This window comes from Chelonia mydas, chromosome 12, assembly GCF_015237465.2.
Source record: "Chelonia mydas isolate rCheMyd1 chromosome 12, rCheMyd1.pri.v2, whole genome shotgun sequence".
Taxonomy (NCBI): domain Eukaryota; kingdom Metazoa; phylum Chordata; order Testudines; family Cheloniidae; genus Chelonia; species Chelonia mydas.
Genome location: NC_051252.2, coordinates 4,212,183 through 4,231,266, shown reverse-complemented (window position 1 = coordinate 4,231,266; position 19,084 = coordinate 4,212,183). Strand labels below are relative to the sequence as shown.

General features: G+C 45.0%; 1 protein-coding gene across 4 annotated transcripts in view; it reads left to right on the top strand.

Moving 5' to 3' along the window:
- RANBP10 (RAN binding protein 10) overlaps nt 1–19,084 on the top strand; it is a 165,672-nt gene that overhangs the window by 39,827 nt on the left and 106,761 nt on the right. For 2 of the 4 annotated variants that reach the window (XM_037878165.2, XM_037878166.2), the window contains exon 3: nt 6,907–6,959. The exons of 1 other annotated variant lie outside the window; for it this stretch is intronic. In XM_037878165.2, the coding sequence (XP_037734093.1) occupies nt 6,907–6,959 (53 nt within the window). Of the gene's footprint in view, nt 1–6,272; nt 6,294–6,906; nt 6,960–19,084 lie in introns of those variants that run through there. One more of the 4 variants, XM_043526386.1, reaches the window with a different exon arrangement.

Here is a 19,084-nt window from a genome sequence, read left to right as displayed (position 1 = left end):
GCTGCACTTCTGGCTGGCTAAAATGCGTGGTGATGGGGGTTGAACGCAGTGGGTAAGGGTCCTAGTTTGCAGGGCCAGGTGGTGAAGCTACAGGTATTGGAGGCAGCTGGTGGTGATAAACTGGATGTTGGGGGAAGTGGGTTGGCGGTGACATGGGGGCACACTGGAAAGTTTTGGGACAAGGGCTGCGGGGGTGGGTGGGTGCGGATCTGCTCCGTCTGCAGTGCTATGAGCACCTGTCCGCTTGGCGCTCCATAATGCTTATGAGCTACTCCATGCTTTGGTGCCGGCGATCCGCATTCGGCTGGCGGACCCTCCTGTCAGTCTCCTGCCACTCCTGTACTTTTTGAAGTCATGCAGCAGGTCTTCTTTGGTTCTTTGCGTACGTGTCCTGATTCTTTGTAGTCTTTCGGCAGTTGATAACAAGGACGGCTGGGATCTCAAGGTTGCATCTGTAAAGCCAAAACGCAACACTTAACAGAGGCAGCATTGTTCACACTAGACAGAGCAATTATTTGGCTGTACTTAAAGACAAGTACAGTGTACACAATAGCAGAAAGTGCTGGTCCCAAAACGAGCGCACGTAACCCACAGGAGCCCCAAAATGGTAAGCACAGGGGCAAGAGGGACTGATTGTTTCACAGCCGTACCGTCCTCTGGGTTTCTGTGCCTTGGGGAGAGCCAACAGCTGCAGGGGGCCCCTATACTGAACACTGTCCCCACATTTTCCACAGGATGAGTTCGTCCTGGAAGCTATCTCGCTGCTGAGGGTGACCCGGGAAGCAAGGGAGGGTCTTCTACTACAATGCGGCTTCCGCCCTGGCCATTATGCTGCTTGCCTGTGTGCGACAATGGTCCCCCCCGCCCCTTGCGGCACAGTGTCACGGACATGTTAGCCTTACTGGGACATGGACCACAGTGGCTCTGCTAAGGAACCTGCACAAGCAGATTGCACAGCTTCTGCATGAGACCTCGCTCCCATTTTTCCTCCTCGTGCCTTGTTGAACTCTGTGCTGATACGGTGGAGGTGGGGTCGCCCCCAAGTATTACATCCAGCTCTTTGTAGAAACGGCAGGTCGCGGGGGCAGCACCGGAGCGGCTGTTTGCCTTGCGGGCTTTGCTGTAGGCATTCCGCAGCTCTTTCACTTTAACCCTGCACTGCAGTGCATCCCGGTCATGGCCCCTTTCCAGCATGTCCCTTGATATCTGCCCGAAGGTATCATAATTCCTACGGCTGGAGCGCAGCTGGGACTGGACAGCTTCCTTCCCCCCAAACACTGATGAGGTCCAGCAACTCACCATTGCTCCATACTGGGGCTCGCCTGGCACGTGGAGGCATGGTCACCTGGAAAGATTCGCTGAGAGCACTCCATGCCTGGCTGAGCAAACAGGAAGGGAAATTTCAAAATTCCCAGAGAATTGAAAGGGCCGGTTGATGGTTGGTCACCTGAGGGCAGGGCAGTAGAGTTCAAAGTGGTGACCAGAGTGGCTAGAACGGACATTGTGGGACACTTCTGGAGGCCGATAAGAGCGCATAAATAGACCAGGGCGTCTGCACTGGTGCCGCAGTGCTCCAGCCTGGGAGAAGCAAGCTTTATGCTTCCCGTGGAGGTGATGACAGATGACACTAAACTGGGAGGAGAGGTAGATACGCTGGAGGGTAGGGATAGGATACAGAGGGACCTAGACAAATTGGAGGATTGGGCCAAAAGAAATCTGATGAGGTTCAGCAAGGACAAGTGCAGAGTCCTGCACTTAGGATGGAAGAATCCCATGCACCGCTACAGACTAGGGACCGAATGGCTCGGCAGCAGTTCTGCAGAAACGGACCCAGGGGTTACAGTGGACGAGAATCTGGATATGAGTCAACAGTGTGCCCTTGTTGCCAAGAAGGCCAATGGCATTTTGGGATGTATACATAGGGGCATTGCCAGCAGATCGAGGGACGTGATCGTTCCCCTCTATTCAACATTGGTGAGGCCTCATCTGGAGTACTGTGTCCAGTTTTGGGCCCCACACTACAAGAAAGATGTGGAAAAATTGGAAAGAGTCCGGCGGAGGGCAACAAAAATGATTAGGGGACTGGAACACATGAGTTATGAGGAGAGCCTGAGGGAACTGGGATTGTTTAGTCTGCGGAAGAGAAGAATGAAGGGGGATTTGATAGCTGCTTTCAGCTACCTGAAAGGGAGTTCCAAGGAGGATGGATCTAGACTGTTCTTAGTGGTAGCTGATGACAGAACAAGGAGTAATGGTCTCAAGTTGCAATGGGGGAGGTTTAGGTTGGCTATTAGGAAAAACTTTTTCACTAGGAGGGTGGTGAAACACTGGAATGGGTTACCTAGGGAGGTGGTGGAATCTCCTTCCTTAGAAGTTTTTAAGGTCAGGCTTGACAAAGCCCTGGCTGGGATGATTTAAATTGGGGATCGGTCCTGCTTTGAGCAGGGGGTTGGACTAGATGACCTCCTGTGGTCCCTTCCAATCCTGATATTCTATGATTCTATGAGTCTGGGTGCTCTACGTGCCTTGCCCGTGTGGACACCTCAGGAGTTAGGGTGCCCTGGGCAGATTTAATGCACTGTAACTTGCAAGTGTAGACAAGGCCTAAGGGAGTCTTTAGACTTTAGAGAGCTGCAACTTTAGAGAGCTGCAACTTTCTCACTCAGGGGTTTGGAAAAAAAACACCCCCCTGAGCGCTGCAAGTTTCAGCATTGTAAAGTGGTAGAGTAGAGAATGCACCAGCGCTGGGAGCTGGGCTCCCAGCACTGGTAGCTACTCCCCTCTTGAGGGTGGTTTTTTCCCAGCTCTGGTGCCGCGACTACACAGCCATGTTAAAGCACTGCCACGACAGCGCTTTAATGTTGCTAGTGAAGACATACCCTAAGTGTGGATTTAAAAGTACTTCATTTTGGAATTGAATTAAGCTAAAGCAAACTAAAGCCTCTTCACTTCTCAATGAAAGTGTCCACACAGGGATTTAATGTGTTTCACAAATGCACTTTGAATTCAGACCTCTAGTTAATTCAGCTTAACTTCCCTTGTATACAAGACCCCAGTGTTTCTATTGGAGTGGAAACCTACAGGGCTTTCTTTCTGTTGACTTTTTAAAACTTGAGTTTCAGGGAGGAGAGAGTGAACAAATATATAGCTTATGGGCTGTGGCTGAAGAATCTCAGTACAATGAGGGACTATTCTAGGCACCTTCTAATGTGCAAGAGGATAGGAGGGGAGAGTAAATCTAAACCAGACTCTTAAAAATCCACATGCAATTTCATATGTAAAAATGTGTGTGCACAATTATTGTCTACATGGGTTCATATACTCTGTGTTTTTGTTTTTTTAAAAAAATAGCTAGCTTACACTGCATGTGCAAATTAAGAACACTTTAAAAAATGTTAATGTGTATTTGCAGCAGCTTCATGGATGATGTAATCATGGACATAAGTATGCATGTAGATCTGAGAAAAGAATATAACTGCTTGCCATGGACGTGTTAGGGAGCTTATATATCTGGGGTGACACTGAGTTCTTAAAAATTATCTTAAATTTTTGGGGTTCTCCTACTTGAAGGTCTGCGTCTCTAACTGAAAAAAACCTGAGTCAATTTGGGCTACTTAATACACATACATTTCACTTCTAATAAACACCATCATAAGCCAGTGACTTTGAAAATGGGAACAACTCTTCCATCCTTATGTGGAAGGATGCCACTCATGCACTTTGGGATACGTGGATACATTGATGGAAAACATTCCGAAGCCCAAGGTCCTCAAGACTTACTTTAGGTCAGTTAGGTATTAGCTCCTCCTGATTTCTCATAATCTAGTGGGAAGAAGGGTAGTGGATGGTCCTTTAGGTATGCTAGGCCTAGACTGAGGCCTCACTAAAAGTAACATCTTGAAGCACAGTTGTAGCATAATATGCAGCCAGTGCAATTTTTGGCATGCAGGCTTTTCCAGTTGTTGCGGACAGCCTTCCAGTGGCCATGCTACTGTGTGATAAAATACATAAAGTGTTTGTTCATGTTTATGTGCTGTGACACAGTTCCTGCTCTACCTTGGTGGGTCTTGCGCTTATTGGCGGATTTGCTCGCCTTGGAGCTTCATGGCAGCCCTCAGCTTGGCCGTTTTTCTGAATTCACAGTCCAGGTCGACAACTCCTGTGTCTGACCAGGAGTTGGGAGGATTTGGGGGGAACCCGGGCCCACCCTCTTCTCCGGGTTCCAGCCCAGGGCCCTGTGGAATGCAGCTGTCTAGAGTGCCTCCTGGAACAGCTGTGCGAGAGCTACAACTCCCTGGGCTACTTCCCCATGGCCTCCTCCCAACCCCTTCTTTATCCTCACCATAGGACCTTTCTCCTGGTGTCTGATAGTGCTTGTATACCTCAGTCCTCCGACAGTCCTTGTTCTCACTCTCAGCTCCTAGTGCCTCTTGCTCCCAGCTCCTCACACACACACCACAAACTGAAGTGAGCCCCTTTTTAAAACCCAGGTGCCCTGATTAGCCTGCCTTAATTGATTCTAGCTGCTTCTTGATTGCCTGCAGGTGTTCTAATCAGCCTGTCTTAATTGTCTCCAGAAGGTTCCTGATTGTTCTGGAATCTTCCCTGTTACCTTACCCAGGGAAAAGGGACCTGCTTAACCTGGGGCTAATAGATCTGCCTTCTATTACTCTCCTATAGCCATCTGGTCCGACCCTGTCACAGTGCCTATCCAGGACTCTAGGTGCTGTACAGTCATTAAATTCAGTGAGTTAAAATGACCAATGACTTTCTGAGCTAGACTGTAAGGAACAACTCCGCAGTTGCAGGGGAACAGACTAGAAAGATTGCTTAATGAATCTTTTCCACCTCAGTATTGCAGAACGCAGCCATAGATGCAATTAATGGCTTTGCACAGGTAGTTTCAAGCAGCCTATTGCAGCGGTCACCTAGCTCTAGATGTCAAAAAACAAAGAGGTGTTCAAATGGAGAGGAGTTCCATATATTTTCAAAAGGAAAGTCATTGCCCAGGCATTGTGCTTCCACATTTAGCTCATGGTGAGGGATGAACGAACAAAATAATTGCAGTTTAGAAATCCCTCAGATAAAACTTTAGGCGCATGAGGGAGTTCCCACCTCAGCCTTTTCCAGGTTGAAGTATCAGATAGCCCTGCTGCAGTCTTAGCTAGCCACTGTGATAGCACCAATAGCCCACTGTATTTTCCACTGAATGCATCCGATGAAGTGATCTGTAGCTCACAAAAGCTTATGCTCAAATAAATTTGTTAGTCTCTAAGGTGCCACAAGTACTCCTGTTCTTTTAGCACCAATATAGTAATATACATCTGAGTGTTTTCAATGCACTGACGGGCTTTACACAGTGCCACTGTTTCAATTCATAAGAACAGCCATACGTGGTCAGCCCAATGGTCCATCTAGCCCAGTATTCTGTCTTCCAACAATGGCCAATGCCAGGTACTTCAGAGGGAATGAACAGAACATGGCAGTTATCAAGTGATCCATCCCCTGTTGTCCAGTCCCAGCATCTGGCAGTTTGAGGCTTAGTGGCACCCAGAGCATGGGCTTGCATCCCTGACCATCTTGGCTAATAGCCAATGATGGACCTGTCCTCCATGAACTTGCCATAAAAATCTAAATTGTTTGAGAGTTTTGGAGTTGGAAGTTTAGTTGTCTTAGCTACAACTGATTAATTGCACTTGTACTCTGAGATCCTGATTTAGATTTAGCAGTTTTTCTCCCTTCCTCTTCAAATTCCAGTTGTGTGGTGAAGATGTAACTACTCTTGTTCAAGGCAGTCTATTAAGTGGTGCATGCTAGATAAAGGTGGAAAGACTTAAGTGATAAATGCTCCGTTACCAGCCTTATGTATGTGTGATATTTGGTATCTCTAACCTACATGGGGTAGGAGAATAGCTGAGGCATAAGGTCATATCTATATTAGGAAACTTGTACTAATGCAATCAAACAGATTTAAAATTGATCTAGTTGAACTGGTGCATATCTTCAAGGTACACTCGTTTGAACTGAGTAAAACTTCCCTTAACTCAGTTCAGCTTAACTTGGTAAGTTTCCAAAGTAAACAAGGTTTAAACTGATTTGAGTGAGTCTACATTAGTAGTTTGCACTGGTATAACTAGAGACAGTCATGCAACTTTTCTAATATAGACGAGACCTAAGACTTCAGGAGGACACTGTTAGCTCTGCTCCCCATTGTGGGGGGATTGGAGCAGGCAGCCCCAGAAGCGGAGCCCCTTACAGGCATCCCTTTTGACTGTGTTGTGGATTTACATTGGGTAAGGATCAGGAGACAATGTGTTGAGTTGCTTAGAATTATCTTGCATAATGACAGGTTTCAGAGTAACAGCCGTGTTAGTCTGTATTCGCAAAAAGGAAAGGAGTACTTGTGGCACCTTAGAGACTAACCAATTTATTTGAGCATGAGCTTTCGTGAGCTACAGCTCACTTCATCGGATGCTGTAGCTCACGAAAGCTCATGCTCAAATAAATTGATTAGTCTCTAAGGTGCCACAAGTACTCCTTTTCTTTTTTAGAATTATCTGATGCTTAAATCTTGTTTGCTCTCTTGTCAGCTGCTTGTAAGTCATCACCTTATCTTGATGCAGGAAAACCAAGGGGCTAGCTGCTCTGATTACTGTGAGGTTCTAGTTTTCATACCAATTAGGAGCTGCAGGAATGTAGCTGCAGTTGGAGAGCAGAGAGGCATCAGTTCCCATGGCTGATTAAGGCATTTTCTCTTTGATTCCAGAAACTAATACAAGTACTGAGGGAAGTCTCCAGTGAAACACTGCGGTCTAATTTAAAATGGTTTCCTGTATTTCTGGAGGGGAGAATCTCATGTGACTTGACCATTCTGCGTTTAACTAACAGAATTTTGTTTGTTTGAAGGTACATGGGAATAGGACTCTCAGCCCAAGGAGTCAACATGAACAGACTTCCCGGTGAGTCATGTTAAGAATTGTTTGTATGCAGTGTATTTATCTTTGCAGTGAAATCATATGATTCTCAGAAAAACATGGTCTGTTTCCTCTTCATGAGGTTGGAAGCAAGGATGCTGTTTGGAGAACGGTACATCTGAGTTATGGATGTGTTTGTATTTTTTAGGGCTTGTCTTTCCAGTCCATGACTGTAAAGCTCTTACTTATTGGTGTGGAACTCCTGGCTGTATGTGGGATTCTGGTCTTAAAATGAGTTGGCACTGAATGTGCACATCAAGTTTGAACTCTTTTCTGCTGTTGTAAGGCTACTCCACGGAAAGCTTGTGTATTATTACAGCACCACCACCTCCCCGAGCTTGGGAGCCTTTGTTACTGAGCTGCTGCCAATTATTATATCGCCTCCTTACTCTTCAGCATTACTTTTTAATGTAAGATCGTTGAGTTAGTGAGAGTTTTCTTTCTTTAAAAGATGTCAAAGTAACACGATATTGTAAATGATTCTTAATAAACAGGAAGGCATTCACTTTTAGACCTTGGGTCCTGGTGACCCAGTTCTTTCAGCTGACAGACATTAGAATATTTCTGTGTTTCTGTGGGTGGGGGAGAAGGGAGGTAGAAGAATAGAAGGGAAGAGAATAGGTGATCAGAAGTGGAGGGAGAAGGATTTTTTTTTTTTAATTTTGTTTGTTTACATTAGTGGGACAAATGGATTAGGATACATGTGATTAGGATACACCAGTTGGTTGATCTGGTGGTCTATAGTTGAAGCAAACGTAGAAAAGGAGAGGCAAGTGATGCAGGTAAATTCCAGATTATTTGAATAGTTCAGGCGGGCAGTGGCTCTCAACCTTTCCAGACGACTGTACCCCTTTCAGTAGTCTGATTTGACTTGCATACCCCGAAGTTCCACCTCAAGTAAAAACTACTTGCTCACAAAACCAGACCTAAAAATGCAAAAGTGTCACAGCACACTATTAGTGAAAAATTGCTGACTTTCTCATTTTTACCATATAATTATAAAATAAATCAATTGGAATATAAATATTGTACTTACATTTCACTGTATAGTATACAGAGTAGTATAAACAAGTCATTGTATGAAATTTTAGTTTGTACTGACTTCGCTAGTGCTTTTTATGTAGCCTGTTGTAAAATGAGGCAAATATTTAGGTGAGTTGATGTACCCCTGGAAGATCTCTCTGTACCCCCAGGGGTACGTGTATCTCATAATGAGAACAGGGGACAAAACTCTGACAAATTTCGGAAAAGTGCAATTCTCATTTCAGTGGATGCTTCCACATTTCAGATGATCTGAGTTGTGGACAGCTGCATTTGCCTGGACGCTTACTGTCTATGAGGCTGTCCTCTTTTATGTTACTTGTTTGAGGTATTTTTCTAGTTTGGTAGGATCTTTATAGTCAATTTTCTCCCAGAGAAGGAAGTGGGAAATAAAGCAGTATAAAATTAAGTCCCAGTATAACAGCCAAAAAGCCCTTCAAGGGAAGGAAATTTTAATGTGTTCAAAGTCTAGGGGGAAAAGTCTCTTGCAGTAACTGGAATGCACAGACTGAAACAAATGTATCCAAAGCATTCAAGAGAAGTCAGAATGATCAGGACTGGTACAATAAACCTTAACAAACTGTCTCATTCCCAGGTGGATAATGCCTGTGAATTGACTGCTTATGAAGGACTTTTCCCATCTTCTAGGAGAGCTACTATGGGAAATCAATGAAAATCTCCTGCAGCAGGGGGATGGGACATGTAAGGACTCTGTCCTGACCCTCAACTCCTCTTCCTGCTGTCACAAGATCGTACTGATCTGTAGCATAGCGGTCGGTTAGCTCTCAACCAAACCCTCTGACTCTGAACTAGAAAGAGAGATGGCTGGATGGGGTGCACATCTGAGGCCTTTGGATGGGAAATCTGTATGAAGCCAGAGGCTGCTAAGGTGCGAAAGATACAGGCTGGGGGCAGAATAGAGCTGGGCAGAATCTGGGTGGCGCATTGTGCAAGGCGTTGGGAAGAAGGAACAATCAGCAGTTGTGAAGAGGGACTGAGGAGGAAAAGTTGACTATATTTGTCCAGCATTCTAAGGGTTAAGAGTGAAGTCAAAAGCAATTTTTGTCTAATCTCAAGCCTAATATTTGCTCTGAGCATCATGTTTGTCTTAAAAGTGTCACAGGCCACTAGAAGATACGACCGTTTATATGTTTTACAGCTCTATAAGTTAAGTTAGAAAAGCAGCTACTGAGGCTTGCCCTGCGGACCAGCACTGCTGTGATCTGTATGTGGCAGCACTGGCAGTCAGCTGGGCCTTGGAGTGGTGCGTGCGTACGTGTGTGTGCCTTACAGTGACTCCTTTCAGCTAAGCAAAGAGTGGGGCTACAGAGGTCTGAACGCTTCCTACACCACATGGTCATTACGATGAGCAAAAGTTCAGAGTCACACATTGCCAAAAGAAGAAGCGACTGGGTTTCTCTAGTAGCAATCCTTCTCCCAGGTCTGTCAAATCATACCTGTGTATTGGAAGGACCAGGGGTTTGAGGCATTGTAATGGTTCCTTTTTGGATTATATGTGGGACCCATGTAGTCTGTGGTTCTGGAATTTCCTGTAGATTCCCACCCCTTTTTCTGCAGAACCGTTTCAGGCTTCCAATGAATTGTTTTTCTCGCCTGTTTGGTTGCAAAGAGAACCTAACAAACATGAACCAAGTGCAAAGTGATGCAGTAACATCTGCCAACTTGCTGAAACAAGGCTCTGTGTTGTGAACTGGCCCATTCTTTCAGAGGATTGATGCTGAACCCTAACGATGATTGAAAAGTCAACAATTAACTCTTTCACTTCTGATATCTTCAGCAGAATCATCAAACTAATGTGTTTATCCCACAATCCCAAACTGCTTCCCATGGCTTCCAAGGTGCAAAAAGGCCCAAGCACCCCCTTACCTTAATGCCAAAACCTCCAGGTTCTCCTTCTTCATTTCTACAAGGCAGTTGTATGTTCAGTACAAAATTCTGCAGTGCACTTACAATTAAAAATGATGAGCCTTGTAAAATTAAAATGTAATATCTTAATAGTCCAAGGATAACCTGGACAAGGGTAATCTGCTGGAATTCACTTTTGTGTTTAATTGAATACAAACTTCTTTTAACTTCTGCAACTGCTGCAGAATTTTTAATTTGTTGCATGGGCGTGCTGCACAATCCACGTGCCATGCTGAAAAATTTAGATCAAGCTTACCGTACAGTAAACTGGCTCTAAACCAGTTCATTCGTTGCAGTTTAGGATGGTGTTGTGGTAGAAGGGTTGCTCTTAAAGCTCCGAGGTCACCATGCTTCCTTGTTTGAACTTTCGTGTGTTCCCTTCTCTGAAAGACCCTTCTCTCCTTTGAACTTGGGGCCAGTCAGAAGTTGGAGTTGAAATCTCAACAGTGAATGAGTGATGATAATTAAGGCTACATTTATGTCACGGAGGTCATGGAATCCGTGTTTTCCAGAGACCGCTGTGACATTCTCTGCTTCAGCCCCAGGCACTGCGGGACTCGAGCTGGCAGCCAACGGGGTCCTAGCACGGTTCCAGCAACAGCAGCGATGGGGGCCCCCTGCAAGTTTCCAGCAACAGGTGACAGATTCCAGAGGGAGCCGCCCTCAGAGTTCCGGGAATGGGCGACAACCTCGCACAGGGGGAAGGAGGATGCCTCAGGCGAGTGGCTGGGGATGTCCCGTTTTCTCTTTGGGAAATATGGTCACCCTGCAGCTCCCAGCTTCCCTGGGCAGAGGGGGAACCCCACTGCTCCCAGCCACCATGGTGGCAGGGGAAATCATTTTGTCTCAACAGCAAAAGACACAGACAGGTCATGGCTTCTGTGAATTTTTTTTATTGCACGTGATCTGTCCGTGCCTGTCTGTGACTTTTTCTAAAAATAACTGACAAAATCTTAGCCTTAATGATAGGTAGACTGGGGATATGCCATGAAGGGGCTTGTAAGTGAAGACAATTAGTTTGGTTTTTTTCTGCTAGAGAAGGGAGAGCCAGTGGAGGGATGAGATGGTTAAAGAGACGGGGTAGGAAAATGATCTTTGCTGCAGCATTGTGAATGGAGGTGAGTGAGGACAATATTGTATTTGTCAACGCCAAAGAAAGGGATGTTGCGGTAATTGGGGATGTGAGATGAGAGCCTGGATAAGAGTTTTAGCTCTGTGGCTGTAGAGGAGAGGCCATCTCTTAGAAATGTTAATAGAAAGAATCTGCAAGATTTAGACAGTCTGGATGAGAGGACCTAGAGAGAGGTCTGAGTCAAAAATGACACCCAGGTGATGGTCCTTAGTGACAGGCAGGATGGTGGCAATGTCTGCAGTGATGGAGGAAAGAGGCAGTGGGAAGAGTAGGAGCTCTGTTTGGCCATGTTGAGCTTGAGCTGGTGGCTAGAATTCCATAAGGAGATGTCAGATGGAGAGGCCAGGAGATGGATCTGGAGTAGAAGTAGATCTATGACTCATACGCATAGACAGGGTGGTTGAATTTATGTTTGTGGATGAGATCACCCGGGGATAAGGTGTAGAGGGAGAAGAGAAGGGGACCAAGGACAGAGCCCTGTGGAACCCTATTAGAAAATTGGATGAGATGAGGAGAATCTGTGAAAGATATGCTGAAGGCGCAATTAGAGAGGTTGGAGGACCAGGGATATGGCTACATAGCAGTTGGGAGTGTGCTTCCCAGCGTGGGTAGGCAGACGCACTTGCTCTGCTCAAGCTGCTGTGCTAAAAATAGCATGGCTCTGGCAGCCCAGGCTAGCCACCTGTGTATGTACCCAGGAGGCTGAAGGGGAGGAGGGGTTTGTACTCGGGTGGCTAGTCTGAGCTGCTGCCTGGGCCACTGCGGCCTCATGGCTATTTTTAACATGCTAGCTTGAGCAGAGCTTGCATGTGTCTGTTTGCCCATGTTGGGAAGCACATTCCCAGCTGCTTTGTAGACATACCCCAGAAGAAGACAGAGTCATGGAGGCTGAGAGAGGACAAACTTTCAAAACAAGAGCATGGTCAAAGGTGTCAAAGGTGGCTGTCCGGTCAAGTAGGATGAGGGTGGAGTAGTGGTTCTGAGCTTTGGCTAGGAAGAAGCCATTAGACTTTGAGAGCAGTTTCAGTGGAGTGCCGGGGTGGATGCTGGATTGGAGAGGGTCTAGGGTGGAACTGGAGGAGAGGAACTCCAGACAGTGGTTTGTAGACAGCGCATTCCTCCACTGGGTGGAGGGAGATACGTGGGGCAGGCGAGGCACCCCGTGTTTGCAGCAATTCCCAAGGCTGGTCTAATTTCAAGTTAGAATTGCCTGGTTTCTCCTCTTAACAGCCAGTCTGAAGCCTTTGAGTGGACCTGCCTGTTCAGGTTTTAAGGTGGACTCTTTAACATTTGAAAAGTCGTTCTTTGTAGATAAATTGTTCACCTGTAAAGGGCCAGTTGGTAGCAGTCTGCACTGATCCCTGTGACAAAGGGCTCAGACACACACAGTGGACTTTGCTGAGGGTTCCCTGCTGTGTATTTGTGTAGGCTGTCTTTGCAAGAGGATTCATTTGTATAGCTGGTGCCACAAGTACTCCTGTTCCTTTTGTATAGCTGGTGTTTTCAAAGCCCCATGCATATAATATGTAGAGTTAATTTCCTGGGAATTTTTAATTAGTTCTTGGTCTTTATCTGTTTTAATTGTATAGCGTGCTCCTTTCCATGCATCTCAGTCCAACTGGTCTGCCCAGTCGGTTGTAGGAGAAATGTAATTTTGAAGGAAAAGGGAATAAACGGCTGGAACTGCAAAAGAAACTATCCACATCAACTTGCCATATTAAACTGAAACGATCAATGCCATTCATTATAGTTCTCCACAACTCCTTGGCACAATATTAATTAAGCTTTTGCTATTCACTCATAAGGGCTTTCAGTGTATGTGACTCCTCCGTGTTAGAGGATGTCAATGATGAAATTGTCTTTTGAACCACTACATTTCAGTGATTCCTGTCTTTCGTGCCGTTGCTCTTGTTCCTGACAGCAAGAGTTATCTGTTCTCAGGTTAACTGAGCTTCCCATTGACTGATCACCTTGTTCATAAGTGCTCAGAAATGTGTATTGTAGCATAATGTAAGTACTTCCATGAATTTCTAGGAGACTCCTGCTTCGCCTAATGAAGTGTGTAAAAGCCATATCCTCCAGTCAATATTCAGACAGAATTCCATATACCTCAGTGATGGTTTTGAGTAAGAACTGCCAGATTTGACCCTAAATCTGGAATAGGCCGAGGCAGTAGAATTTCTTTCTTTTGCTGGGGTAATTGCACTGCAACAAGATTCTTTCCCCTAGATCAATTTTTAATAAGCAAGTTTATTTTCTCTTCACCTGACAGCCACCTATCAGGGCAAGCTGTGACAGGGAATCACATCCAAATACCACAACCAGCTTTACTTGTTGGCCAGACACGTCCTCTTTATTTCAGTGAAATCCAGTCTCTGAAGTCATATTAACTGCTCCTTGGATTAAGGTATGCCAGCCAGGCTTAATGTCGTAATACCTGCAATACGTTGGGCAAGGGTTCTGTGTGGCAGTGGAACCCTAGCTTCACAGTACATGATTTGAGGCCTTATGCACATGGAGAAATTGCGCCGGTGTAAGTTGTGACGTTAAGCCAGCGCAAACCCACGTGGGCGCTTTCGTTTTGGTTTAGCGTAAATCAATTGAGAACAGATTTAAGTTAAAACAAAATAAGCCCCTCAAATGCTGTCTACGTGGGTTTGCACTGTTTTAATTAAATCAGTTTTAAAATCTAGTTTAAATTTAAGTGGTGCAACTTTTGCATGTAGACTAGGCTTTAGGTTTGAGCTATACAGATTTTGAACTAGTATAGCTAATTCAGTTAGGGATGATCTTTTTTTAACCAAAACAGTTGATTCTGGTACAAGCCCCCTGTGTGACTGCAGTTACGCTGGTATAAAGGCGCCTTATACTGGTATAGCTTAGGGTATGTCTACACGTACAGAGTTTTTACACCGTAAGTTTCACTGGTGATATGGAACCGGTGAAAGTAAAGCGCTGGTTTGTGTACTCACTCAATTCCTCAGCCGGCAGAGAGTGTTTACACTACCAGCACTTCCATCGCTGATGAGAGCAGCGCTGTAGGGCAGCTATCCCACAGTGCAGCTCTCGCAATAGGTCTTGTGGGAAGTGGGGGAGGGAGGGGGGTTGGGAAACATTCTGGGTTCCTGCTCAGTTCCCCCTGCTGCCCTGCTTCATGTCTCAGGAGCCCCATTACTTCCTGGTTTCTTCTGTGGCTTTTTTTTAAAAACCTCCTGGTGTCTGGCTGCTTTCCCCGCCACAGCTACAAACAAAGGGAAAGGGAGCTTCAAACTTCCCGGGGCTTACAGGGGGAGGGGCAGACATCCATGTGTCAGAGCAGCAGAGATGCTGGCCAGAGTGGTCACTTTTGGAACTGTGGGATATCCTCCAGAGGGTGTTTACACTGGTGGAACGTGTCTTCACTTTCACAGCAGTGCAAAAAGAACAGCGGTAAGAGCTGTACACCTCTCGTGAAGGTGGTTTTCTTTCTGCGGTGAAACTTCTGAGTTTCATCACAAAAAGTCATTAACAAGTGTAGATAGTTCTGCGGTTTTAGCACAAGAAAAGGACTTTCTGCGATTTAAATGGTAAGTGTAGACATACCCTTATTCCCTCTTCCCACACAGGAATAGTTGTATTGTGTATAAACACCTTTATAATGTTATAACTGCGTCCACACTGAGGGGTGTACCTCTTTTTACCTGTACTTGTATACGTAAAGCAGTACAGCCTTTTCTACAGGCAAGGCCTTAGTTTTCCATTTCCTTCTGTAGTTTCTTCCCCTACGACACTTAGTTAGTTTTTTAAAACCCTCTAGGTTCTGCTGAAAAGCAGTTTCATGTAAGTGAGAGAATACATACAACCTGCTTTCATTCCTTTAACAGTGGGCCCCGTGAAATTTCATTCTTTAGAATATGTCTAGGGAATACTGTATTGATTTCTGAACAGATTTCTCTGTATCTCTTTGAATTTTATTTTATTTTATCCCTCTGGCTGCTATGTCATCATACTTCAGATCAGTTTCCAGCTACATGGAAAGCTTTCATCCAAACTGAAGACTTTTTAAAAAGTTTTTATTGAAAAAGTTGTTCTATTAGGATCTTATCAAATATGCAAATATCTTGTTAGCTTTTTAGATAATTGTTCTCAGTGAAGATACTTTTCAGGGTGTTTAAATTGTAACTAGTGATATTTTGCACTTACTTAAACTTTCATCTGAGGATACAAAATAACTTCACAAACACTAAGCATCACAACTGCCCTGTGAAGTAGTAATTATCTGTTTTATGGATGTATAAACTGAGTTTATGAATGTTTAGTAACTTGATTAAGATGACATCAGTAAGTCGCTGTAAAACTTTTGTTATCCCTAGCTCATTACCCAGACTAATGACATATTTAAGTACTTTCCTCAGATGAGATACACTGGCTGTCTGGGGGGAGGGAGGTAGAACCCAGTCTTCAAGGTCATTTACCTAGGACAGAACAGCTTTTTCTTTCTGGGGTTGAGAGTTAACTAGCCCCACTCCTGATTGCAAGTGGAACTAGAACCCACAGACTGCATGGAAACTCCTGTCTGACGAGCTTTAGGCACAGAATGTGGCCGTCTGCTGTTTGAATGTCTTTGTGCTGTTTGTATACAGTGTTGTTGCAGCTGTGTCAGTCCCAGGATGTTCGAGAGACAAGGTGGGTGAGGTGAGGTAATATTTGTCCTGTTACATTAATTCTGGAATCTGCTTGCTGAATGACTGCGGGTCCTCTTTCTGAGGGTGATAAGTGCAGTGAGGAGTTAGTGAATGTTCAAGACCTTCGGTTAGCATTTAACTGCTGGGTTTGAGCCCGTGAACCTGTTTATGAAGTCACATGCAGATCAGCCTTTCAGGAGAGCTCTGTGGGCATTATTAGAGTGAGCGCATGTGATCTATGCTATACTCATTGCTTAGCAATGCATTAGAGCTTTGTTTACTATTTAACCTTTTCAGGGTTGATAAGAAATGTATCTGAGAGACAAGGTGGGTGAGGTAATATTTTTTTTATTGGACTACTGTTGGCGAGAGAGACAAGCTTTCAAGCTTACACAGATCTCGAAAGCTCGTCTCTCTCACCAACAGTTGGTCCAATAAAAGATATTACCTCACCCACCTTGTCTCTCCAATATCCTAGGACAGGGGAGGGCAAACTACAGCCAGTTTGTGAAAGAGTAAATAACACTTCCTTATTCACTTTCTCCTCTCCATTCATGATGTGTTAGACCTCTGTCCTATCCCCCCTTCATCGTCTCTTTTCCAGCCTGAACAGTCCCAGTCATTTTAATCTCTCCTCGTATGGAAGCTGTTCCACACCCATAATCATTTTTGTTGCTATTCTCTGTCCCTTTTCTATTTCTAATAATCTTTTTGGTGATGGGATGACTAGAACTGCACAAAATGTTCAAGGTATCTGTGTACCCTGGGTTGATGTAGTGATTTTATGATATTTACTGTCTTATTGTCTGTCCCTTTCTTAAGGGTTCCCAACATTCTGTTCACTTTTTTGACTGCCGCTGCACATTGCGTGGATGTTTTCAGAGAACTGTCTCTTTTTTGACTGGTAACAGCTCATTTAGATCCCATCATTTTGTACATTGGGATTGTTTTTTTCCAATGTGCATTACTTTGCGTTTATCAACATTGAATTTCATCTGCCGTTTTGTTGCCCAGTCACCCAGTTTTGTGAGCTCCCTTTGTAACTCTTTGCAGTCTGCTTTGGACTTAACTATCCTGAGTAATTTTATATCATCTGCAGACTTTGCAACCTCACTGTTTACCTCTTTTTCTAGAACATTTATGAATATATTGACTAGGATTGGTCCCTGTACAGATCCCTGGTGGATACGACTATTTCTCCCTCTCTGTTCTGAAAAATGACCATTTATTCCTACCCTTTTGTCATAAATATAAAGGGAAGGGTAAACACCTTTAAAATCCCTCCTGGCCAGAGGAGAAACCCTTTCACCTGTAAAGGGTTAAGAAGCTAGGATAACCTCCCTGGCACCTGACCAAAATGACCAATGAGGAGACAAGATACTTTCAAAGCTGGAGCGGAGGAGAAACAAAGGCTCTGTGTGTGTGATGCATTTGCCGGGAACAGAAAGGAATGGAGTCTTAGAACTTAGTAAGTAATCTAGCTAGATATGTGTTAGATTCTGTTTGTTTAAATGGCTGAGAAAATAAGCTGTGCTGAATGGAATGCATATTCCTGTTTTTGTGTATTTTGTAACTTAAGGTTTCACCTAGAGGGATTCTCTATGTTTTGAATCTAATTACCCTCTAAGGTATTTACCATCCTGTCAAACTGTCCCCACAACAGACACTCATACTCACCAACACAGCCTCCTTAATGCAGCCCTTAGCGTACCTCCTCTCAGGCAGATCCCAGGCAAACTCCCTCTGTTATCCGCTCTGCTGTTCGCTGAAGCACTTAGAGGAGAGGAAAGTGATCAGGAACAGTGATCATGGATTCACCAAGGGCAAGTCATGCCTGACTAATCTAATTGCCTTCTATGACGAGATAACTGGCTCTGTGGATGAGGGGAAAGCGGTGGACGTGGTGTTCCTTGACTTTAGCAAAGCTTTTGACACGGTCTCCCACAGTATTCTTGCCAGCAAGTTAAAGAAGTCTGGGCTGGATGAATGGACTATAAGGTGGATAGAAAGTTGGCTAGATTGTCGGGCTCAACGGGTAGTGATCAATGGCTCCATGTCTAGTTGTCAGCCGGTATCAAGTGGAGTGCCCCAGGGGTCGGTCCTGGGGCCGGTTTTGTTCAATATCTTCATAAATGATCTGGAAGATGGTGTGGATTGCACCCTCAGCAAGTTTGCAGATGACACTAAACTGGGAGGAGAGGTAGATACGCTGGAGGGTAGCGATAGGATACAGAGGGCCCTAGAGAAATTAGAGGATTGGGCCAAAAGAAATCTGATGAGGTTCAACAAGGACAAGTGCAGAGTCCTGCACTTAGGACGGAAGAATCCCATGCACCGCTACAGACTAGGGACCGAATGGCTCAACAGCAGTTCTGCAGAAACGGACCCAGGGGTTACAGTGGACGAGAAGCTGGATATGAGTCAACAGTGTGCCCTTGTTGCCAAGAAGGCCAATGGCATTTTGGGATGTATAAGTAGGGGCATTGCCGGCAGATCGAGGGACGTAATCGTTCCCCTCTATTCAACATTGGTGAGGCCTCATCTGGAGTACTGTGTCCAGTTTTGGGCCCCACACTACAAGAAGGATGTGGAAAAATTGGAAAGAGTCCAGTGAAGGGCAACAAAAATGATTAGGGGACTGGAACACATGAGTTATGAGGAGAGGCTGAGGGAACTGGGATTGTTTAGTCTGTGGAAGAGAAGAATGAAGGGGGATTTGATAGCTGCTTTCAACTACCTGAAAGGGGGTTCCAAAGAGGATGGATCTAGACTGTTCTCAGTGGTAGCTGATGACAGAACAAGGAGTAATGGTCTCAAGTTGCAGTGGGGGAGGTTTAGGTTGGCTATTAGGAAAAACTTTTTCACTCAGAGGGTGGTGAAACACTGGAATGCGTTACCTAGGGAGGTGGTGGAATCTCCTTCCTTAGAAGTTTTTAAGGTCAGGCTTGAGAAGGCCCTGGCTGGGATGATTTAGTTGGGGATCAGTCCTGCTTTGAGCAGGGGGTTGGACTAGATGACCTCCTGTGGTCCCTTCCAACCCTGATATTCTATCATTCTATCATTCTGTGATTTTACAGAGGTGATTCTTTTACCTTTTCTTTAATTAAAATTCTTCTTTTAAGAACCTGATTGCTTTTTCATTGTTCTTAAGATCCAAGGGTTTGGGTCTGTGTTCACCTATGCAAATTGGTGAGGATTTTTATCAAGCCTTCCCTAGGAAAGAGGGTGTAGGGTTTGGCGAGGATTCTGGGGGGAAAGACGTTTCCAAGCGGGCTCTTTCCCAGTTATATATCTGTTAGACGCTTGGTGGTGGCAGCAATAAAGTACAAGGGAAAAAGGAAAATAGT